This window comes from Macrosteles quadrilineatus, unplaced genomic scaffold, assembly GCF_028750875.1.
Source record: "Macrosteles quadrilineatus isolate MER2022 unplaced genomic scaffold, UCM_ALF_1.0 Scaffold_2__2_contigs__length_208266976, whole genome shotgun sequence".
Taxonomy (NCBI): Eukaryota; Metazoa; Arthropoda; class Insecta; order Hemiptera; family Cicadellidae; genus Macrosteles; species Macrosteles quadrilineatus.
The window spans coordinates 133933018-133958377 of record NW_026542595.1 but is presented as its reverse complement, the minus strand read 5'-3'; the positions used below and the strand labels follow the sequence as shown (position 1 = coordinate 133958377).

Below are 25360 nucleotides of genomic sequence, written 5' to 3'. Positions count from 1 at the left end.
TTTGATTTGATGTTATTTGAACGTTTAGTCCAACAGAACCTGTAAAAATTATTTTTTAGAACATACCTAAAATCCGCAAGAGGTGGTGCATGTAAATTAAACTAAACAAAGGTTCTTTATAACACATTAATAAATAATAGCCTAATAAACAATTTGGTGACAATATTAACAATGATACTGTACTGTTATATTGTATTGATCTTGTGGTACCACCCATCAATGGAGGTTTGTTTACTATGGGTCTCAATGGATGAAATAGATTTTTTAAAGTTTTTTTTATGGCAGCATTGTGTTGGCTGCACTGATCAACATTAATCAGCAAACAATTCTTATTCTTTTTAATATCTTATGTAGGCCAACCGTCTATAAAAGTTAGTTTATGAAGAGAAAGTAAACAATTGTATGTGTACAAAATAATTGTTAATAAGGTAACATCTTTTGTTTCCCAACAGTCTATGAAAGTTTGTTTGTGAAGAGAAAGTAAACATCTGTATGCATTTCTACGAAATAATTATTTGAGGTAAGTACAATTTGTAATCCTTAGTTTATTTTAACTTATCAATAAGGAGTTTTTGAACCATTTGTTAAATAATCACGGTAAACGCTATTCGTTATGTTTTCTCGTTTATTAAATGTGAAAATAACGTATTGCGTTTACCGTGATTATTTAACGAAGGGTTCAAAAACTCCCTATTGCTAATTTTGAATGAACTTAGGATTTAATACAAATTGTACTTACGTCAAATGATTATTTCTTAGAAATTTACAAATGTTTACTTTTTCTTCACAAACAAACTTTTATAGACGGTTGGAAAACAAAAGATGTTACCTTATTAACAATTATTTTGTACACATGTATACAATTGTTTACTTTCTCTTCATAAACTAACTTTTATAGACGGTTGGCCAACATAAGATATTAAAAAGAATAAGAATTGTTTACTAATAATGTTGATCAGAGCAGCCAACACAATGCTGCCATAAAAAAAACTAAAAAAAAATCTATTTCATCCATTGAGACCCATGGTAAACAAACCTCCATTGATGGGTGGTACCACAAGATAAATACAATATTTTAGGTATGGTCTAAACAATAATTTTTACAGGTTCTGTTGGACTAAACGTTCAAATAACATCAAATCAAATCAAATTATTTATTGCCGTAAAACATACAAAACATACGTATGGCATCGTTATATTTTACAATTAAAATATATTTACATAACTGGACACCTTAAATAAGTGATAGATTCGTCAACATCATACACAATTAATTCTACAATTACTTAATTACAGGTTCTGTTATACTACGCGTTATCTACGGTGCCACCAGAGTACATTAAACAATTTGCCTTCTACTTTGACATTGCTAAATTTCAATTAGTATTTCAAAAATAGTAGCAAATATTCAGCCACTAATAGATATCTGACTGGTTTTAAACACTAAATACAATAATACGCACGGAGATCACGTAAGCACAATAATGTTTTTATTGCCATCTTAGAAACATCTAAACTCAAAGAAAGTAAATAATTAGTGTTGCAATGTGATTTAACATGCGAGAAAATACCTTTGTAGACGTTTAAATAATTAATTTAAACAAACAAACAAGGGATATATATATATGGAAATAAGAGTTTTTGGCGGCCATCTCGGGTGCCATCTTGGAATATATGCCCCCATAACTTAATGTAAGTAAATTTTGGGTGTTGCAATGTGTTTGGCATCCGAGAAAACCCCTATGCAGACGTCTAAATAATTATTTTAAGCCAAAAAACAAGGGAGATATGCGTAAATTAGAGTTTTTAGCGACCATCTTGGGCGCCATTTTGGAAGATATGCCCTCAAAACTTAATTTAAGTTAATTTTGAGTGTTTTAATGTGCTTGGCATCTGAAAACCCCCTATATACACGTTTAAACCATTATTTTAGGCCAACTAACAAGGGAGATATGGGGCAAACAGAGTTTTGGCCGCCATCTTGGATACCGCACTTCCGGTTCAAATTTCGCGTTGGCAACAGGCAGATTCGTACTCAGCAGGGTCGAAATACCCTAAAAACGTTGTTTCCCCAATTGTTACATGAAATGCTTCTTGCATTGCCTTTTTTTGAAAACGGGCCTAGTCTATATTCCTTGTGTCGAAAAAAAGTAAATTAAGCTCTCCATTGAACCAGAAGATAAATATGTGATTTGACTATCAAATATAATATTTTCTATATACTTAAACTTATTTTGGACAAAAATGTTCCAAGTACAGGGTGGTCCACGGGAAACGGACGTATTTAAAAAAACAATAGCTCTAAAAGCTAGAAACATAAACAAATTTTATTAGTACAGAAATAAAGGTAAAGTTATGCCATTTACAAAAAGTACCTTGATTCATTTTTTAAAAATTACATCACCCAAATGACGGCCATTTGAATTGACACACATATTGAGTCTTTCTCGAAAACTGGTTTCCACTTTTATCAATAACTGTTCATTGATTAGTTCAATTTGGTACCGAATTGCATTCTTCAATTCTTCTTGAGTTCGTGGCTTTTCTTTGTAAACATTTGCCTTCAGGTGACCCCAAAGAAAAAAGTCGCACATTGATAAGTCCGGTGAACGTGGTGGCCACGCAACATCACCGAACCGTGAGATTAGTCGCCCTGGGAACAATGCTCGAACTGCTGCCATAGAGGCTCGGGCCGTATGCGCAGTAGCCCCGTCCTGCTGAAACCATACATGATCGGGGTCGATTCCTTGTCTTTCAAGTTCCGGAATGAAAAAGTTTGTCATCATATTGACATATCGTTCAGAAGTTATAGTCACAGTTCTTTCGTTTTCTTCAAAGAAAAATGGTCCGAAAATTCCAAATTTCCCTACAGCACACCAAACGGTGACTTTTTGACTGTGCAATGGTCTCTGATGTAGCTCACGAGGGTTTTCCAAGGCCCAATAACGGCAGTTCTGTTTATTAACAGTCCCATCCAAATGGAAGTGGGCTTCATCACTCATTAAAATTTTTATGTCGTCATTCTCTTCAAACATGTTTAACATTGTTTCAGCAAACATAACGCGTTGTTGATAATCAGCATCGTTTAACTTCTGTACAATCATAATTTTATATGGATGAAACCCTAAATCCTTGTGTAATATCCGTTTCACTGTGCTCTTACTCAGCCCAAGTTCCGTTGCGTGACGCCTTGCGGAACGGCCAGGACTGCGCTGAATCGCATCTCTCACTCTATCCACGTTTTGTGGAGTACGTGCAGTGCGAGAAGGGCCGGGTGGCTTTGTTTTCATTACGGATCCTTTAGATCTAAATGCATTCACCCACCTTAAAATTGTATTCCGACTTGGGACTTCACCATGACGACCAATACGAAAATGACGCCTAAAACACCGTTGAGTTTCGATAACAGACTCACCACTTTTAACAAAGGTATCGTATACAAACACGCGATGATCTTTCGTCCACAGCGGCATGATGGCAACTAAATGGCGCGGAGTAGGGAGTCGAATGACCTTCACCGCGAGTCTCCCCCTCCACCAGTCGCCGAGTACCGCGCGATTCAAATACGTCCGTTTCCCGTGGACCACCCTTTACCTACATACATTTTTAAGAATAAATTGTATGGTACTATTTTTATTAGTTTCAAATACAGTAGATAGTATTTAAAATAACATGAAAAGATGGAAATATTATAAATATCGATATCATACATTATGATGGGCTACAAAGGATATGAAACACCACCTTATCAACTAGAGGAAATTACAAATCCTCTGACAAAAAGGTTAAATCATCTATATCTATGGTGACTTACTGTGTACTGTAGTCATCAATTAGGAAAAAAAATAGTTTTAGGCTTGCATAAAAAAATACTAGTGGTCGAAAACTCAACCAAAAATATGTAATGTGCACTTGACTATAGGAGACTGAAGTAGACATTCCTTCAATGGATCAGCTGTCACATTTTTTTATCAAAAAAACATGTATTTGAATGAGCCAGTCACAAAATTCATGTCAAAAATCATATTTTCTACCTTATTTTTCCTTCTGACAAAGTTGATTGGTCATAACAGTTGCTATAGCTCATATAATAAGTCATTACATAAGTTTGACTTGGTAAAAAAGATCCGGAAAGTAAATAAAAGAAACTCGTCTTATAACACTTGAAACATATATTTACGCTTATACTGTTACTCACAAGACGGTTATACAAAAAAGATGGTAAGTGGTGATCGATTTCGATTGGACCCTTCAATCGAAATCATTAGGGTTCTTATTGGGTCTGGCTATTAGACCCAATAAGGGAATGTATTTCCTGTACAAGCGAATACATTTAAACTACGACTAATTTAATTTTAAACCTGGCGACAACTTTAACATGGGGATGGTAAGTCAAATACAGGCTTCCCTATTTTCACCCTACGCTGTAAATAAAACATGTGATTGTTATTTCTCCTTTTGTTTAGATTTTATGTTTTTCGTTGTTATTTAGTCACCAGCATGGCAACCCATTAGATCCATATATGTTAATTTTTCCAAAATTTAAAACTCATTTTGTGTGCTTATTTTTGAGCCTATTTTAATTTATAAAAGGGTTCTGCACATCTACAGGAAAATATCTTTCCAACAGTATGCGTAGATTTTCTCTGCGATGCACACAAGCTGAGAAAAAAAGTTTGAAAGAAACATGCTTGCCTATTAATATATAGATAGATAACAGGTAAATAAATATTATTTTATTTCCTTTCAAAATTATTATGAAGAATACCTTAAGAAAATATTAAAGAATTTCTGATATTAAATGCCTTTATTTCGATTATCCGAGCCCTGTTGTCTGAGCGTCTGAGCAAACAGGTCTGAAACAAACAGTCAGAAGCCTGTTGGTCAAGGACAAAATTGACTATTCCTGCCTCGCACCTCATCGCCTCGGTAGCGCAGTAGGCAGCGCGTGAGTCTCATAATCTCAAGGTCGTGAGTTCGATCCTCACCCGGGGCATGAACTTTTTGATGACCGAAAACATTTCCAATTGATTACTGTGTAGTTAATTAAAATTTCATTGACTTTTTTAAAGAGGAAAAAGTTTGTACTAATCAGTAGTATTATAGACTATTTAACCAGAAAACATTTATTACTTTTTCAATTTTATACCCTAAAAACACGTAGCCTATTTTAATGTTTTGTCCGTAACTTTACAGAATTGTACAAAATTTCATCAGTCTACACTTATATCGACTAACTAATTTCATTTGGGTACAAATCGTCGTTATTTTCCTGATTTAATTGTATAAGTTATTTGTAAACTTATAGCCTTACCCACGGATCCCGAAATCGTTAATAAGCGAATTCGGCATAACAACTAATACATTTTCAACAACTAACAAAATTCATAACAACCACTTTGCCCGAAAACAGCACTAGTATAAAACGAGTGACAACAAAAATAGTTTTAAGACATAGGCTGCAAGGGAATATATAGTCAGTCTATGGTTTCACCCAAACAAATTGCAAACCCGATTGCAATTATTGCATGAAGCGTAAACGGCCTTGCACATAGACGATTTCAGTTTGTTGGTTCATCACATGAGGTAAGATGTAACCAATTAATTATGCAGTCACAGTTGATCAGCTGTTAAGCTTTCCCCAGCTGATAAAGTCGTCTGCTAGACCGGCCGCTCGCACATGGGCGCCATGGCGGGATCGGTTGGATGGGTGAGTATCGTAGAATAATTAATTATATAGCATACACTGTAGTATATACACTATTTTAATTTTAAGATTTTTGTTTTCATAGTTGCATAGGTGAATTTTCCAGAAATAATTAAATTACCACAATTTACGATAAATTTCATAAACTAACAATAAATTTATCATGAATTTTAACTGGTCGGTCGAGCAATGGTTTTGTTTTCAAATACGGGGTACGTCTATTTCTATTTCGTTATACCTAAGTTGTTGTGTTGTATCTATATTTCATTTCATGGCATTTTAAATTCTTTCAAATCCCAAAGGAACCGACTGGTCATGATCAATAAATACAATACATAATTATGGTAAATTAATTGTCAAACTCCTAAACATTAATTTGTTTACGTCAGGACAAAATCCCAAGAGCAGAAAATTCTTAGCTTACAAATTACCTACTGCATTAGTTGATCAATATGTTCAAATATTGTAACATATCATTATTCCAAAATAAAATTTGTATCGATCACATAGTACTATTTTAATAAAATAAGCCTATACTTTTGGCAATAAACTTTAGTTAGCCAAAGATCAACAAAATATTTTCAAATACAAATAGGTTTCGACTGTTTCTAGTAACGCCTTCAAACTGATGATGTTGTACGTTAAGCAGTTGAGTTCAGTGTGATGCGTTTAGTATATCGAAAGGCGCTAGTGGTTTATCAAACAGTTTGGCAAGTCTTTCTACAGCGTGTATTCAAACTTAGAATTTCCGTAGGTTTTCTAACTATTGTATACCATACATGCCATGTTTTAAAACCAACATATTTGCTCAAATAGTCCCTTCCCTAGTAACCTTTAAACACGTTTACGAAAAAGTTTCTCTATAACAAAACATACTTTTTGTCTCTAACCCTTGTAAAAATTTTTACCTAAACCAAACTACCTAAAATATTGATAATATATGAATATGCTTACATATTTTAGTTATATTTAGTTTATTTTAGTTATATATTTTTGAGATGGATAATATTTTACGTGCAAAAATACCTGTATATAAGTAAATATACAGTAATACCTGTAAATATATATTTAAAATATTATATTTGAGGTGAAATAGTTATTTGTGCAACTAGTGAGAAAAGTGAGCAATTGACTCACTCGAGAGAAATCGGGCGTACTGAAACTGCCCCGACGTTTTGGGTACTTTTGAAACGATGAAACTGCCCCGCTCATTAAAAAGGATTAGCAAGGGTCCCATCGCAAGACTAGAAATGCTGAAATTGCCCCGAGCACCCGGCCAGGTAGTAGCTACAGGATTGGGGATAAAAGGGAATTATTTTTGTCCCTGTGACCTGTCAGTGACTGCAGTCTTCTAAAGCTGCCGTCGACTACTTTTTCCTGCCAAGCCACAATTGTTTATGTACCAATACCTAACCCAACCTAACCTAACCCAACCTAACCTAACCTAACCCAAACTAACCTAACCTAACCTAACCTAACCTTAAAAAGCTAGATATTCCTGATATTGGTGGTAGTTATTAGAAGACTGCAGTCACTGACAGAACGCAGGAACAACAATAATCCCCTCTTTTTGTTTCTGTACCAATACCTAACCTAAAATAAGCTAGTAATTCCAGATATTTTGTGGTAGTTATAAGAAGACTGCAGTCACTGACAGAACGCAGGGACAACAACAATTCCCTTTCTCCCAGACCCGTAGCGGCTACCTAGCCGGGTGCTCGGGGCGATTTCAGCATTTCTGGTATGGCGAGGCGACCCTTCTTGATGCTCTGTTATGAGCGGGGCAGTTTCAGCATTTAAAACTTACCTAAAATATCGGGGCAGTTTCATCATCCCCGAGAAATCATTACTCAGGAATGGTTTCTCGAGTTAGGCAATTGTACTTTGAACTCGAGTTGATGCACATTATACTTTTCCTACAGTTACCATAAAACAAATATATTTGTGAAGAAACATAGCCTATTTTTACACAGAAGTGAACTTTAAATATAACAATGTGAAGTGACAAATACAACAGTACAACAGCTGACCAGCTGATTTACAGCCAGTGCTGCCAACGTATTACGCGCGCATACGACGTTGCCTGCATGTTACGCGCTCACTATTTCGTGCCTTCACGTTGCAAATCTGGAGTGAGACAAAGTAATTAGAGTGAGAAAATGTTAACATTGTCTCACTGATGAGCGAATTGGCCACTTTGCTTTCTCAAATCAGTGAGAGAACATGTACATTGTTAGGAAACTGTAGGAAAAGTATTTATTCTTTATTTATCAGTTGAAAATTCAATCATGTTTCATATTTAAGACATTCTTTTAGTTATTTGACGGTTTGTCTGCCTGCTGACAAAAGACACAAGCTGCTAATGCGATAGAAACCTTCCTATAACATTTATAACCAAACATTTGTAACGGAATATTTATTGAGACTAGGTGAAACCCGTCGAAATCGACGGTTACTTTCAAGCCTTACGCCAATTCATTAGCCTTACTGCAATAAATTAAGTAAAAATATACATATTTTGAGCATTTATAGCATTGTTGAAAGAGTAATAAGTGTAAAAAAATAATGATATTAATTACGTTAGTTACCAAATATGGTTGATCATTCAATGAATAAAATATTTCTCATACTGTACGTCATCGGAGTTATTATTAGTATGTTATCTGGTATCTCTTCCTTTGGAAGAATCTTTAAATAGTATTAAAATCGTATTGGTGGATCTTTTGTAGCTAAACACTTCCGTGATTTCATCAGTGTAACGCAGATTAATCTATCCCCATTTTATTTCAGAAAAAAATCTGTTTGTTGGGAAGACATATTCTAACTTCAAAGGGAGGTATAAACGTACAGTGTAAGTTTGATTTTTCCTTCGTCAAGTCGCGTCAGTTCATATCGTACTTCTGTGCCAATGAATAACCCTCTAGCACAGTTTTGAGAAATTGGTTTTGGGGTTACTGTTAAAGCTAGAATTCCTTAATGCAGGGGGGATGTCAGTTAGTTGTCTTAGCCTTATCAATTACAAAAAGTTGTCAATATAATCTCTCTACGGAATGTTAGGTGTATTGGAATATACTTGAAGTGAAGGTGGCTTTTATTCTTGAACGGTTAGGGGACCTCCTCGTTTATATGGTCCTGCGGCTTCATTGGCAACAAATAATGCAGATGACATAGCAATGGGACATTTCCAAAAAGCAAAAATACTGTAAATTGGCTGTTATGTATATATTGACGTTTACATATTGTTAATCAACCTATCTTATAAAGGGTTATGTGATCTAGTTAAAAAGGTATATGACCTTTCTGGCATGACAGTAGCTGCTTAAATAGTATTTTCTCTTTGTACCATATTTTACAGCCAAAATGTCGTGTTATTTTCAATAATGTTACCAAACCAGTGCACCAAAGTCCGTAATATAGGCAGGTGCAAATAATTTCTCAATATGGGTACCATTTTAGGCTAGGTTTCTATGTTTGGATTTTATTAGACACGATAAGAGCAGATATTTCTACATAAATATTTGATATGTGTAGAATAATACTTAAATGTAGGCAAAAGTGGTGAAAAAGGCGGACACCAACCCTTACAATAGATATAAGATAATTCATTAAGAAATCATTTAAGAATTGCTGTGATGAAAGGATTTTCCATTGATTTCGTAATGGAACGTTATATTGAAAAACATGACATTATAAAGAAGAAAACTAATTTTAAAATCCAAAATAACATTGCAAATACTTATTTGGTTGAATTCAGTATGTGTTGTTTGAAATACAATTTAAAATGAACAGCTGTTTCATTAAAAAGTACTATTCACATGACCAAAATGTAAACAACTCTGGGGAGGGATCTTTATAGGCTTCTGGGACAGAGTCCTACGGGATTTTGCTTAGTTTTTCTTTTGATAACTCATCTACAGACCAAGACCTTTCATTGGACACATCTACCAAGTTTCTACGCCCAGCCGTTCTCTCAAATTAGTGGGGAAAAAGATTCCAATTAAATATTTAGATTCCCCCATGTTAATCTTATGGGAGAAACTCCAACTCTGATGGCCTGTGGTGGGCCAAAGCCCGAGAGTTTTTATTACATGAATTGGTGAAAGGGGGCATCTACACAAAAAATACTTTATTTTGACACTTCGTTTGTAAAAATCCGTCCATTATTAACGGAGGAGTAGTGTTTTGTAGAAATCGCCTTCACTTATTATACAGACTGTCCCAAAAGTCCCGGACCGGTTTAATATTTTCTAAACGACAACAGATAAATCAATAATATTTTGCACATCAACACCACACTTAAAAATCAACTTTTTTAAGGAACTATCAATTTTCTGTCATATCATGGGGACGTCCCACAAGGAGTCAGAAGGAAATCTTAAATAGAAGCATAGGTCAATATGCACATCAGTTTAAAGGGCTTACGCCTCTTTCACACGACGCGGCGCGCGCCGTGCGGCGCCCGCCGGATCCGGCGTAGGGCTATGGGAGTATATGAGTCCTTTCACACTATGTGCGGCGCGCGCCGCGCGGCGAATTCGCCGCACGGCGCTCGAGTTACCGCCGGATGCACCTTGAGCCGGACGACAGCGCCGCGCGGCGTCCACGCCGCACAATTCGGTGAAGGTGCATTGGTTCTTATGGGAGCATTCACACGGTGCGGCGCGCGCCGCACGGCCCAACCCCTACGCTGTCTCAATTTAGGCAAACTATATATCGTATATATCGAAATTATATATCGTTGTATCGGAAAATAATATATTTATTAATAATATATATTAAGTTATTGCAAAACATATATTTTTATGTTCATCCCATGCAAATCGGCCAACTTAAAGTATCAAAACAAAATTTTTCCTTTAATAAATACAGGAGAATATTTAGTATTAAATTAATAATTTAGTAATTTATACGCAATGAAACATTTTTTTTAAACTTCTAGAATACAATATTTTCAGATATGACGAATACTTATATATAATACGTGAAGGCGATTTCTACGAAATACTACTCCTCCGTTAATAATGGACGGATTTTTACAAACGATGTGTCAAAATTAAGTATTTATTGTGTGACACACCCCCTTTCACCAATTCCTGTACTAAAAGCCCTCGGGCTTTGCCCCTCAGGCCATCAAAATCCCAATGTATATCTTATGAAGACAAGATTTTGTTTAGTTAAACAGACAAATAATTTTTATTAATTACAGCTGTTCATAGTACACACATGATACACACAAGAGTTTTCGTTTTCAGTTTCGATAGATGGAGTGGAGTGAGCGTTCGTTTTCAGAGTGAGTTCGTTTCCAGTTTCGATAACTGGAGTGGAGTGATTGGTTACATTATCTTTGAGTTGACTCTCACACGTCAACGGAAATTGTGACAATTATTCGTAAAAAAAACTCCTTTAATATTTTGCAATTGCTCAAATTCGAGCAACAGGTGCACTAGTTTATTATATTTAAAACTAGCCCATTCATTTTATTTGAACTTCTAAGTGGAGTATTCATTTAAATGCCACAACTGAACAGAAAATAATAAATATTTAGGAGTGCCGTACGGCGCGCGCCGCACGAAACCGCACTAGTGTGAAGACACACGCTTGTCCGGCGTAGCGCCGCGCGGCGGACGCCGTACGGCGCGCGCCGCTTCGTGTGAAAGAGGCGTTAGCTAGCAGAGTTCAATGCCGGAAACCGCGCCTCAAAAGGACCACCCGTTACGAAATGGCGGCCGTTCAAAGATTTCCTGAACCCGCCATTTTGAATCTTTGAACGACTGTCATTTTTTACTCAGGCGTTCTTTCGAGCTTGAATTTACGGCATTGTAATCTACTAGTGAAGACCTTTAATTTGATGTGCATATCGACCTATGCTTACGTTAAAAATTTTTTTCCGATTCCTAGGGCTGTGCCCCCAAATGCAAATTAAATGAATCTTTGAACCACTGTCATTCTTGCCTTGGTTGTCCGTTTGAGTTCAAATTTGCAGTATTATATTCTGCTAGTAAAGACCTTTAATTTGATGTACATATCAACCTATGCTTCTATTTAAAATTTCCTTCTGACTCCTTGCGGGACGTCCCCATGATGTGACAGAAATTCGATTTTTCCTTAAAAAAGTAGATTTTTAGGTGTGGTGTTGATGTACCAAATCTTATTGATTTATCTGTTGTCGTTTGGAAAATATTAAACCGGTCCGGGACTTTTGGGACAGTCTGTATACATATAAGGATTATTTATTGAGTAGTTATTTTAACTAGTTATCTTTTGTCTATGTGTGCATTAATAATTAAATTGAAATTGCTTTTACATAAAATCAAAATGAATCTCAGAGTGTGTAGATTTGCCGAGAGGTATTGGTATGAACGAATTCTCATTGGGCTCTGCCCCACAGGCCGATTTCCAAATGGCTACGCCTTGCACGTTTTAGAAGTTACCGTTATTCGACTAATTGATCGAAAACAGCTGGTATATGAAAATGACAGTAGTTTGTTTATTTACACTTTTGTTTACGTATACTTAATTATTTACTTTTATCCTTTTATGTTCAAAGAGGTGCGGTAAATGAACACTGATGCTATTTCTAGCTGTTTGATACAAGTGAGTGCTTTAAGATGTTTGAAAGACGATGCATATTAGATTAAAAAACATGTCTGTTGGTCGTTCAAGAGGTTGTCACCGATAACAGTGCGTCGTGAAAGAGAGCGGCGAGTTCAGGTAAAACCACGTCGGCCACCTCAGGTCGTAAGATATCACCTCAGGACTTAAGCTAGGAAGGCCCCACTGCTTTTAACATTCCTTCTGATGAGATTTTCTTGAACTTGGGCCCTTAAAATTAAATATAAAGTCAAAATTAATTAAATTAATTTAATCGTGGCTTTTGAATTGTACACCCGTGGATTCGCGGGTGGGACCTCTTGTTTTAATTTATAAAGGTATTCTGCAGGTCTACAGGTAAATGTATTTCTAACAGTATGCATAGATTTTCCCTGCGATGTACACGAGCTGAGACAAAAGGTTTTCAAGAAACATGCTTGCCTATTAATATGTAGATGTATAGCACACTTTATATTTTCGCAATATAACTCAGATATGAGCTCATCCACCATTCAGCCATCATTGAACATTTAGCTAATCAATTTATAAATTTAGGTTTAGGAGGGGGCGATGAGTACTAACGAATTAACGATCTTACAGCATATATGCATGACATTTCCTCGGGTGGATACAATTTTCAATTGACATTGAATTTTGCAGAAACATTTTAGTTTAGTACGGTATATGATATTAGATAACACAATAACCTCCATTTTCCTCAATCAATACCTGTCCTTCGTGCAAGTTACCTATTTTTATTTACATTCACCCTCACGTCAGCAAGATGCGTGAGAAATCGTGAGTTTACGAAGAGTTCACACCAACAATCACGAATCACGTTCAGACACATCGTAGTTCATTGTACGGTACCTGCTATACGTCCGAACGTTTCAGGGTCAGGTCTTGATTGTTGCGTCATTGGCAAACCTGGACTCGTCCGTTAAATAACAACTTGCTACCAAACATTGGTTATTTGTCTAAAAGAATGCCGTCTGTTGGCGATTCTGAAACGAAAACGGCGTTAGCTGTCGTGCGAAGAGGAAAGGCCATAATTTATTGTCGGTTCGGATTTTATTCGAATACGGAATACACTATGAAGTTGTAGGAATTAGACTACTCCATCGCAGATGGTCACAATGCTTTTCAATAGATTGATTTAAATAGGTCCTGGCGCACACCGCTGGGAGCGCCATGTAGTTACGGCGTACGCGCTACTTCACTACACGGCGCTCCCAGCGGTGTGCGCCAGAACCTATGGTAACCGCAGGACTGCTGACAGTCTATATTTAATTCTTTTGGTCTATGATATAACATTAGGAGTCGTCGTTGATTTTTAATTTTGAGAATCATCTTTTTGTTCTATTCTGCCTGTTTTGATGTGTGAATCGTGTCAGCAAACACTGTGTACGGTACGTCAATCAATCAAATGTTCCCTTTATTGCCTATTTACATGCATGGCTTGCGTCACATTTTACAGGTAAAGTTAAAAGACGTTAAAAGCTATGATATAAATATACACTTGTGCAGATAGCCTCAGGCCCAAACTACACCATATTTATGAGGACTTGTCGTTCACACAATCTTTTTGAAAATTTACGCCAGTGCGACTAAATGCATCTTCATGTTATTGATTTTATAGGGTAAATTGTGCAGCACATTTCACTTTTTCGTAAAAATATCATCAGAGGTTATAAGAAAGTAAAACACTTGGATCATTCTATTTGGTACAAATAATGTTCAACTTAAACATATCAACTCAAGTTACCGGGCATTAATGTATCTTTCTTAAAATGGTTTCAGCTCATCAATATCATAGGTATCCTTTAGAATATTCCACAAGAGGGCCGGCGAGGGCCGTCATGGTCCCCTATTTTCCTGATTTGGTGTCGAGCCGCCTCCGTGCCGTTACTAAGTGAACTGGAAAACCATGCTAAAATTTTTGACTTTAGCAGATTACATGTACAGAAAAAAGTTTACATTTGACGGGGCCAGGCCCCCTTCAGAGCCCAGGCCCGCAGGGCTCTGCCCGCCCCCTGCCCCACCCTCTAGCCGGCCCTACGTGCCCTACGCCAGCCAAAGTATAAGTTAAAGATATATGTTAAACCATGAGGAAATGTCTGCATCATAAAATAAACTACTGTGCTACAAATCAAAAAGATATAGATTCCCAGCATCGATCCATAAAGCACGAGGGAATCTGATCATATCAAGCATACGCAACTCACGTGACCAGCACACGTCTGGTCTGGTTGACCAAGGTCACACGGAGGTCATCAAGGCAACACCTCAAGTCTACCTACAGCAAGTTCTGTTGTCAGCAAACAGCTCTCAGCTCAGCACGGCGTGCATTGGAAGCCTATTTGGGCAACTCGAGGAACAAGTTTTGTCTCAATGTTCCTTGAACTGCAGTATTTTCACAGTAATGCGATAAATCGAAGCTTTAAATAAAAAATTCTTCATAAATTTTGTGTTTCACAGTTTGTGGTACAGTGGCGGTTCTAGGGCATTGTTAAAGCGGGGGGCTACCTCCTCACCGGGAGGGGATCGGGGGGGGGGGTCCTCCCTCGGAAAGTTTGCTATTTTAAAAGTCATATTCAATGTCTAGAACTACGATTAAAAAAACTCCATTACGTTTTTATAACGAAATGTAGCCTATGTTTGAATTTATACTCCTAGGATCCAATGGGGCGGCTTTAGCCCCTATAGCCCCCCCTCCTTGGAACCGCCACTGTTCTGGTTCTGTATGTTTACAATAACATCCCAGGCTACAGAATTATTTATTAACTTATAAATACTAGTATGAATTCTATTTGGATTATAAATGCATTTCTGTATAACGCAAATATGCATTGCATAATATTACTATGGAGAGTAGTAGACGTTCCATTCTTCTGTAAAGGTTTTAGCAAAAAAATAAAATTATCGTAGTAAAATTAAGCTGATGACAGAGTGCTGATTTAAATTACTGACTTTGGTAAAATACTCTTTATGCAACTTTGTACGCAGGCCAAATTGAATTGACGACTTATTGTCTGTTATGTCACATCAACTACCGCAGTTACAAAGATTAGAAGAAAATTTTAGACTGTATGCCTACCACAATCTGTGAGTAGCTCATTAAACAGTGTTATTTTTTAAATAAAAAAAATGCTTACATAACATTTTGTTCATTCAAAAGTCCAATGTCATACACATGACAACCGTTTCTCCAATCGCCAAAAACTTTGTAATCTTCTTTTATCTTTGTCTGGGAATGTTTAAATCTCCTTCCTAATCTTAAAATCCCTTAGTTACTCCCACCGCTTACCCATGATAAGGGTTGTTGACAAGTTAATGGGAGAAAGTATGTGTCAGATTGCTGATTTTGTTAGATTTGTTTCGTTCATGTTTCTCAAAGGCTACCTATTAATTAAACTAATTCAAACAAATATGATAAACGATTTTTTAAAACTCCAATTTACGTTTATTTATTCTCTGGTGATGTCATGTTTTAAGGAAAATACTGTACATAGATTCACATAATAAATAGAGATACAAGCTGTTTTTTTTTTCATTTTCCTCCATATAGTTTCCCGGGCTGACAGTAGGCTTTCCCGGCTTGTCTATTACAGGGGTTGGGACATCCTTCACTACACCCGAATTTTTCTGAGGCTAAGTTTCCTTCTTATCTTTGGCTTGGTCCTCGAAATCTTTCGTCTTTCCTTTTATTGCTTTTATTGATTTTATATGTTTTAAATTTAGTAAATTTGCCTTGGTGGTATGTAGTCTGTGGACAAATGTATGTATGTATGTGTGTTTGTCCATTATGCATTTCCAAAAATGTAATCTGAAATAGTTCTGTGTATGTTTAGGGAGTTTGTGTATTTTTCTCAACCTTATCCTATCCTATACTACTTTAGACTCTCTACGGCTTCTTGTAAGCATAGTGTAAGCAAGCGGGACAAGTCGAATGAAATTAATATGCCGTGTTTATACATACTAATTCAAATAAAACTCATGAATATAGAATTAAATTAAAATTGTCAGTGTACTTATCTTACAATACCTCACTAACGGAAATTTTAATCCGCTTAGGAACAATACAAAAACCAAAAACCTGTTATTCATACTATCATTTAAATAGGTAGCTGAGTGGTTCTAGTTCTCGCCTAACAATCTCAAGGTTGCCGGTTCGATCCTGAACGAATCACAAAACTGGACTGTTTCATCTACGACTGGACCTAGCTGCCCTTGAACAAACAGTCCTAAAGAAACAGCTGCATATTCGATATAAAAAGCACCATATCGCGCAAAACTGCGCATTTGAAGGTTCATTACTTTATATTTTTAGAGGTTAGAATAGGATTTAATAGCCATTGATATTCTCAAATGTTAATTTAAAGAAGGATAAAGATTGAATCTCGATCGGTATTCTAGTTTAACTGCTCTAGTTTGCCCGTAGTAGGCAGCGTAATTTACCACATTGTGTGTCACAGACGGATACACAAACATACAGACAGACAGACAGAATTAAATACTTGCTATAGCTTGCTCGTTCATGAAAACTAGTGTACCTGTTGCTCGAATTCGAGCAATTGCGAAGCATTACAGGCGACTCAAAGATTATGGAAATACTCACGATCTACACAACAGTTAGATATAATCAATACCTTTTGTAAATATCTTATCTTTTTTCAAAAAGCTTATCTTGTTTTTCAGTGTTTTCTAAAAAAGTTTTCCCTCTCATAGCCGCATTAGGTTGTCTATGACAACGATTATAAATGAAAAAAAATTCTATTTCTTCTTCTTGGTTGTGTTCTATGACTTTTTCTATGTTTCCATTGTTTGCAAATTGATTATTTTGATGATTGCTCAAGAAATGTAGAACAGTGTTAATTCAGTTTTATTTTTAGCCTACATCAAATTGGCCAGGATTTCTCGCTCTTTTCCATTGTAATAATTACACCAACCCAAGTTTCGTCTACAGATGCAATATGCCAACGAATATCACCTACGTACAATCACCAAGAAGTGGTAAAAAAGGCAGAAACCAACACATACAATAGATATAAGTTAACTCCAAAAGGAATAATTTTAAGAGTTACTGTGATATTAGGATTTTCCACTGATTTGGTAATAGAACATTATATTGCAAAACATAAATCGATGCAGAAGAAAATCCAATTTAAAATCAGAAAAACCCATTGCAAATAGGCTACTGTACTTCATTTTGACAAATTCAATAAATCACAATTTAAATATTAACAGCTGTTTCATTAAAAAGTAATGTAGAATTATGCATATGGTCGTAATGTAAACAAATCTGAAGAGGCAACTTTAAAGGCTTCTGGGGCAGAGCCCCAAGGGAATTTACCTCGTTCCTCTTTTGATGGCTCATCTACAGACCAAGACCTTTCTTTAGATACCCCTACAAAGTTTCTACGCCCAGCCGTTCTCTCAAATTAGCTATGACAAAAACCCCGTTTTCCTCCATAAGAATAACATGGGATAGGAATTTAAAGGCTACTGGGGCAGAGCCCCAAGGGAATTCACGATGTTTCTCTTTTGATGGCTCATCTACAGACCAAGACCTTTCTTTAGACCCCTCTACCGAGTTTCTACACCCAGCCGTTCTCTCAAAATAGCTATGACAAAGAAAAACAGTTTCAAATTAATATATAGATAACCAAAAACTTCATGATTCTACACAACGTACAGACAAAGCTATATTTTAAACAGATGACAAAACGGTGGTTTTAAACGATCCCGTTGAGCTGTTTTTGTTTGTGTTTCACAAGATCGACTCAAACAACTTCTTATCATTGTCAGGGAAGTGTGATCTTTTCGTTATCTTAGCAGAAAGTGATACAGCTGATAGACTGATTGAATTTCAGGAATCGCGAGAAATACGAACAGGCTGTTTATATATTATTAATGGCGATTTTGCTAAACAAATTAATGATAAGTTATCGTTTTGGATGAGACAATATATTAGAAACTTAGAGATAAATATTAAATTAAAATGAAAATACTTAAATAAACCTTTGTGTTGGTTGAAAGCCATAAAATTATCATGACAACATACAACCATCGACAGTAAATACTTCAAGTAAGCTTCATACTGTGGAAAAATCTTAAGCAAATCATAAGTTTTGATTATAAGCGACCATGGTGGTAAGCCTTCCACCATAAAGAGCGACGATATAAATGATTAGTAGTTATTTTTAGGAGACCAAAGGAAAAATATTTTTTACAGATAGTCGAATGAAAAATAGTGATCATAAAAACCATTGATTTTTTCACTAAAGTTTACTCCATCCATGACCAATTGTGATGAGCCATTTAAAGAGTATGCTTCAGGCTAAAGTTATATTCTCGTACTTAATTTGTGTAACTGTGATAGTTTATGTGGAAAGATGCTATAGTTTTAAACACTCGTTCTTTTATTTTGACTTCTTAAAAAATGTTGGCTTATTCGATCGAAATCAGAAATTTACATTAGCACACCAGACAGTGGTTCAATTCTAAAACTGTTGAAAACTTCAACAATGAATGAAATGGATATTTTTTAACATTTGAAAGTTTTAAGTCAAGCACTTTTCCTACTTAGTAATAGTAGTAGTTTATTTACTCTTCCACGTTTCACTATGATTTAGCAAATCATATTGAATTATAATCAATAGTAATATTTTAATTTTACAGTAGGCTCAAAGGAGCCATTTCAATACCAGCTCCCATTTAAAATAGTCAAACATTGAAAACCATTAATCATAGTAAACTGACGTAGTTTGTAGTTAATATAGCATCAGTTTAGTCGATCCTTGTAGAAAGTAATCGTTTCCCATCAGGAAATGGAATATTTAGGAAGTGATACACAAATATTTGTAGTTCACCGGTCTGTAGGATTGTTTGATGGGAAACTCTTCCTGTTTCCTCGTTTTCTGCACTCAGTCTAAGATCCTAACGATCGCGCCAGCGGCTCCTGGGTTGTCAACAATATTAGGATTGAATCAGAGTCTAAAACTGTCGCTTTTGGCACCTCCATTGTTTCCTAGAAGATCAGCTGATACATTAATGGCGAATTACTAATGGGGAAGCGATATCAATGGAGCTGTTAACCTAATAATGTGATGAACCCCACGTTCCGTGTAGGAAATTGGAACGAAACTGACAGGGCTCGTGTATTTGAAATATTAAACAATCGGAGTCAGTCAGTAAGACTGCATCTCCTAAAGCAGCTAGCAAATAAATTGTCCAACCACTTCATAGAAATGAACAAATTGCTATCTGACAACAGTACGCAAAATAACTCCTTTCCAATCTTGAGGGTCAATACGAACTTTAAGGAGGAAAGAACTAGGGTTGAATGAATGAGTTGGCAACTTTGTACCTAAGATCAGCTGGTTCAGTCCAATGACCACAAGGACAGCTGAGTTCAGTTTCAAACAATAAAAACTATACTGACTCTTTTCCACACGATCGAACGACGACCTTCTGATTACCAGTGCGAACATGTGAATATATGCTCTCAGTTATCCAGCTCAGTTGTTACGCTATTTGTATATTAAGAGCGCAAAGTACGTAATTTCTGCTCGAGAACTGTACATAGCCACACGAAGCTGAGAGTGGCCATTCATTTCGAGAGAGGCAATAACTGTTTGTGCTTGTAATACACACAAGATGTTACCACCATAATTAACTTATCATAACACACGGTGTATATAAAATACCATTTAGGATGTATTTTCGTTGCTTTTTTAGGTTATGTTATTTGCTTACCGGTTGTTACGCGGATCAGCGTCTGTGGTTGGTGTATAAACACTTTAACTGTATAATCAGCTGATTTAGAATGCGGAATTGATCCATTCCCGCTCTAGAGTGGAAATGAGCTATTTTGCGTACTGTTGGCAGATATGTAATCATTGTGTAGTAGTGAGCTGCACGGTGTCGTAAAGGAAATGTAGTAGTCACTGACTCAAATTGTTTGCATTTTGAGCGTTTCATCAACACCCGCGTATTTATTATTTTAGTTTGGAAACGAATAAACAATTGCTGCAGCTTCATATGTTTTTAAGAGCTCAATATTTCGGGAAAACATAGCAAGACATAAAACTCTTTTTAAACATGCTGTAGTCGTATGCGTTTTAATGAAGGTTGAATACGGAAAACGTCCATCATTCTCCTTCACATTCACCTATCCTTTTCTGTTACACCTTATCAGACTTATAAGGTGTTCTCTGAACCTTTGGGTCATGGTAATATCACTTAGCTTAAATCCATAGATGATTACCTGGAATCGAACCCGGAACTCCATGACAGAAGGTCTCGCAATGGACCCCAAAATCCATCAGCGCCCCTAGTTGCAAGGGATGAAAGAATAATAAACTCATGACATAATAGTGATCCTCTAAAAACTATGTATTATTGTAACGAGTAACTGACTTTTTGTTTGTTGCAGCTTTTCATATTCCTGATTCACTCTGTTTTATGCGATTACGAGCTCGAATATTACGTGAGTATGATATTTCAACGTAAATGGTTAGTTTCTTATCTTTCTATTGTAAAATCTAAAGTAACGTTGACTATCAACAATGTCAATGTTTTGAACCATTTTGCACAGGATATTCCTATAGAGACATAGATTCAATTCACCCAAAGACTTTGTTTTGCATTTAGACGGATGTTTTATGAACCTGAGTGTAGTGGTCATTTCTATTTTCGAATGATCTCTCACGTCAAGTAACGTACGGAATTTTTACAGAGGATTTTCTAAGCAATGCGGTCCTCTTCAGGGAAAAAAACTGATGCGCCACTCATCCTACACTCATCTCCATTCATACTTGGCCTAAAATACCTACCTTCGTATGGTCGCCATTTCAAATAAAGTATTAAAGTATTACCATTGACTATTGGACACTGAAGTAGACACCCATCTATATGGACCAACTGCAGCCACTTTTTTTAAAGAACGTAGTTGTGTGAGTTAGTCACAGAATGCGCTAGTGACTAAACTCTATTTTTGACCTTATTTTTTGTTGCTGGGTTGTATTAATAGTTAAAGGTATTACCAACATACGTAAGTGTAGAGTTTCTCGTAGGAATAACAAGATTTCGTTCTGGATTTAATAGTCAATGGTTATAGTTAAATAAGTGGCAAGTTAAGGAGAAATTGGATTTCACAGTAAAGATATACGAAAATGAGGTACAGCCCTGGCAGCCCACAAAGAATCCACCTTTCCCTATAAGGTTTACCTATAACCTGTACTTTCCCTATAAAAGAACATGTGGCCTTTACTACGACAAACTAGAGTAAGTACATGAATGTAAATACTCAGCAGTTCCATTCGATTTTTTAAATTTATACCTTTTTTCAAATGAACTTAAGGTTACGTTTTAGAAAAATAGCTTTTCAACAAAACTCTTGTCAATAAACAATCATATAATATATGCTTCTTGCAGCCAGAGTCCAACTACGAGTTGGAAGCCCTCTCGAGTATGGAACATGACCATGAAATGGACCATATGACAGACCATGAATATATGGCGGACCATGACCATGAGATGGACCACGACTCCGAGGCGACCCATGATCATGAGACGGCGCTGCCTCCCCACCTGGACAACCCGCATCCTTCACAGGTACGTTTAAAATCTTAAAGTTAAATAAATATAATCTATATGACTCAAGGTTGGGATTTTTCTGAAGATGTTTGGTCGGAACTAAGATTATGAACAAAATAATGCACAGCAATACAGTTTATTTAAATTTGCAGGTTTGCTGCGACCTGGTATTTATTATCTGACCCGTCACTAAAATCAACATATATTGTCCATCGTTCATTTCTAGGTATGAGACAAGTTGGAGAGACGACAGGGAGACACTGTGGAGGGAGGATACACTGTCATGGACCTGGACGGTACTGTACACCACGTCACTTACACGGAGAACATGGCACCTACAACACGTTGATATAACTGTATCGTCTGTTGTGTCTAGGTACGAGACAAGTGGGAGAGACGACAGGGAGACACTGTAGAGGGAGGATACACTGTCATGGACCTGGACGGTACTGTACACCACGTCACTTACACGGAGAACATGGCACCTACAACACGTTGATATAACTGTATCGTCTGTTGTGTCTAGGTATGAGACAAGTGGGAGAGACGACAGGGAGACACTGTGGAGGGAGGATACACTGTCATGGACCTGGACGGTACTGTACACCACGTCACTTACACGGAGAACATGGAACCAACAACACGTTGATATAACTGTATCGTCTGTTGTGTCTAGGTACGAGACAAGTGGGAGAGACGACAGGGAGACACTGTGGAGGGAGGATACACTGTCATGGACCTGGACGGTACTGTACACCACGTCACTTACACGGAGAACATGGCACCTACAACACGTTGATATAACTGTATCGTCTGTTGTGTCTAGGTATGAGACAAGTGGGAGAGATGACAGGGAGACACTGTGGAGGGAGGATACACTGTCATGGACCTGGACGGTACTGTACACCACGTCACTTACACGGAGAACATGGCACCAACAACACGTTGATATAACTGTATCGTCTGTTGTGTCTAGGTACGAGACAAGTGGGAGAGACGACAGGGAGACACTGTGGAGGGAGGATACACTTTTATGGACCTGGACGGTGCTGTACACCACGTCACTTACACGGAGAACATGGCACCTACAACACGTTGATATAACTGTATCGTCTGTTGTGTCTAGGTACGAGACAAGTGGGAGAGACGACAGGGAGACACTGTGGAGGGAGGATACACTGTCATGGACCTGGACGGTACTGTACACCACGTCACTTACACGGAGAACATGGCACCAACAACACGTTGATATAACTGTATCGTCTGTTGTGTCTAGGTACGAGACAAGTGGGAGAGACGACAGGGAGACACTGTGGAGGGAGGATACACTTTTATGGACCTGGACGGTACTGTACACCACGTCACTTACACGGAGAACATGGCACCAACAACACGTTGATATAACTGTATCGTCTGTTGTGTCTAGGTACGAGACAAGTGGGAGAGACGACAGGGAGACACTGTGGAGGGAGGATACACTGTCATGGACCTGGACGGTACTGTACACCACGTCACTTACACGGAGAACATGGCACCAACAACACGTTGATATAACTGTATCGTCTGTTGTGTCTAGGTACGAGACAAGTGGGAGAGACGACAGGGAGACACTGTGGAGGGAGGATACACTTTTATGGACCTGGACGGTACTGTACACCACGTCACTTACACGGAGAACATGGCACCAACAACACGTTGATATAACTGTATCGTCTGTTGTGTCTAGGTACGAGACAAGTGGGAGAGACGACAGGGAGACACTGTGGAGGGAGGATACACTTTTATGGACCTGGACGGTACTGTACACCACGTCACTTACACGGAGAACATGGCACCAACAACACGTTGATATAACTGTATCGTCTGTTGTGTCTAGGTACGAGACAAGTGGGAGAGACGACAGGGAGACACTGTGGAGGGAGGATACACTGTCATGGACCTGGACGGTACTGTACACCACGTCACTTACACGGAGAACATGGCACCAACAACACGTTGATATAACTGTATCGTCTGTTGTGTCTAGGTACGAGACAAGTGGGAGAGACGACAGGGAGACACTGTGGAGGGAGGATACACTGTCATGGACCTGGACGGTACTGTACACCACGTCACTTACACGGAGAACATGGCACCTACAACACGTTGATATAACTGTATCGTCTGTTGTGTCTAGGTACGAGACAAGTGGGAGAGACGACAGGGAGACACTGTGGAGGGAGGATACACTTTTATGGACCTGTACGGTACTGTACACCACGTCACTTACACGGAGAACATGGCACCAACAACACGTTGATATAACTGTATCGTCTGTTGTGTCTAGGTACGAGACAAGTGGGAGAGACGACAGGGAGACACTGTGGAGGGAGGATACACTGTCATGGACCTGGACGGTACTGTACACCACGTCACTTACACGGAGAACATGGCACCTACAACACGTTGATATAACTGTATCGTCTGTTGTGTCTAGGTACGAGACAAGTGGGAGAGACGACAGGGAGACACTGTGGAGAGAGGATACACTGTCATGGACCTGGACGGTACTGTACACCACGTCACTTACACGGAGAACATGGCACCAACAACACGTTGATATAACTGTATCGTCTGTTGTGTCTAGGTACGAGACAAGTGGGAGAGACGACAGGGAGACACTGTAGAGGGAGGATACACTGTCATGGACCTGGACGGTACTGTACACCACGTCACCTACACGGAAAACATGGCACCAACAAAACAAAAATAGATACTACAGTTACCCTATATGCTAATATGTATTATTAGTAGATATTTTAACTACACAGGGAAGTAAGACAAAGATTGCACTTGTATGTTGTTCTTAAGTAAGGTTTACGTAAACCGAAAGGAAAAACCACGGAAAAACCTTTATGTACGTAAGAAATACTTCACGCTTTTGTAGAATATAAGTTTTATTTTTATTTTGTGTTTTGTGACATGTTATTCAACGCATTTACTCCCAAGAAAAACCAAAAACTGTATGCCACGGTACTTATGGTAATTTAAAGGAACTGCTTCATTTGAGGTCAGTTTAAAAGTTGCCTAGAGGAACATGCGGAGCTGTGTCAATCAGACTTTTGAAAACGGTTAACTCTTTGCGAGCTATCTTTTCTACTCAACTGGTGCTCAGGTGCTACCAATTAAATCAAGTGTTGGTCAAATAAGTTTCCCTGTGGTGTTATGTTACAACATTTACTGTACCTACGACCGTTTTTTAAAGTGGTCATTTCAGTTCAGTTCTTAGAATTGAAAAGTTTCACTTAACAGCTGTTTACTTTTATAACAGCATAGTTTCATTTCATAACAGCATAGTTTTGCTCATAACAACAAGGGTAACGGACCAATGAGGTTCAAGGATTGAGAGAAAAGAAGTAAAATTGTAATGCTTCGAACGTCAACTAATCAGCTGATCAAATGACATTTTAATTGTTGATCCAA

At 37.5% G+C, this 25360-nt stretch overlaps 1 protein-coding gene and 1 non-coding gene across 2 annotated transcripts; one reads left to right on the top strand and one right to left on the bottom strand.

The window, feature by feature from the left end:
- Positions 1–2381: 2381 nt before the first annotated feature.
- On the bottom strand, positions 2382–3290 carry LOC128984918 (uncharacterized). Its single transcript, XM_054404287.1, has one exon. The coding sequence runs from the start codon at positions 3288–3290 to the stop codon at positions 2382–2384; it is 909 nt and encodes a 302-aa protein (XP_054260262.1).
- Positions 3291–4923: 1633 nt separating this feature from the next.
- Trnam-cau (transfer RNA methionine (anticodon CAU)) lies at positions 4924–4996 on the top strand. Its single transcript has one exon. It is a non-coding gene; the product is annotated as a tRNA-Met (tRNA).
- The last annotated feature ends 20364 nt before the right edge of the window (positions 4997–25360 follow it).

Coding starts and splice junctions, on each gene's coding strand:
- LOC128984918 (XM_054404287.1), bottom strand. CDS start 3,290: ATGAAAACAAAGCCACCCGGCCCTTCTCGCACTGCACGTACTCCACAA.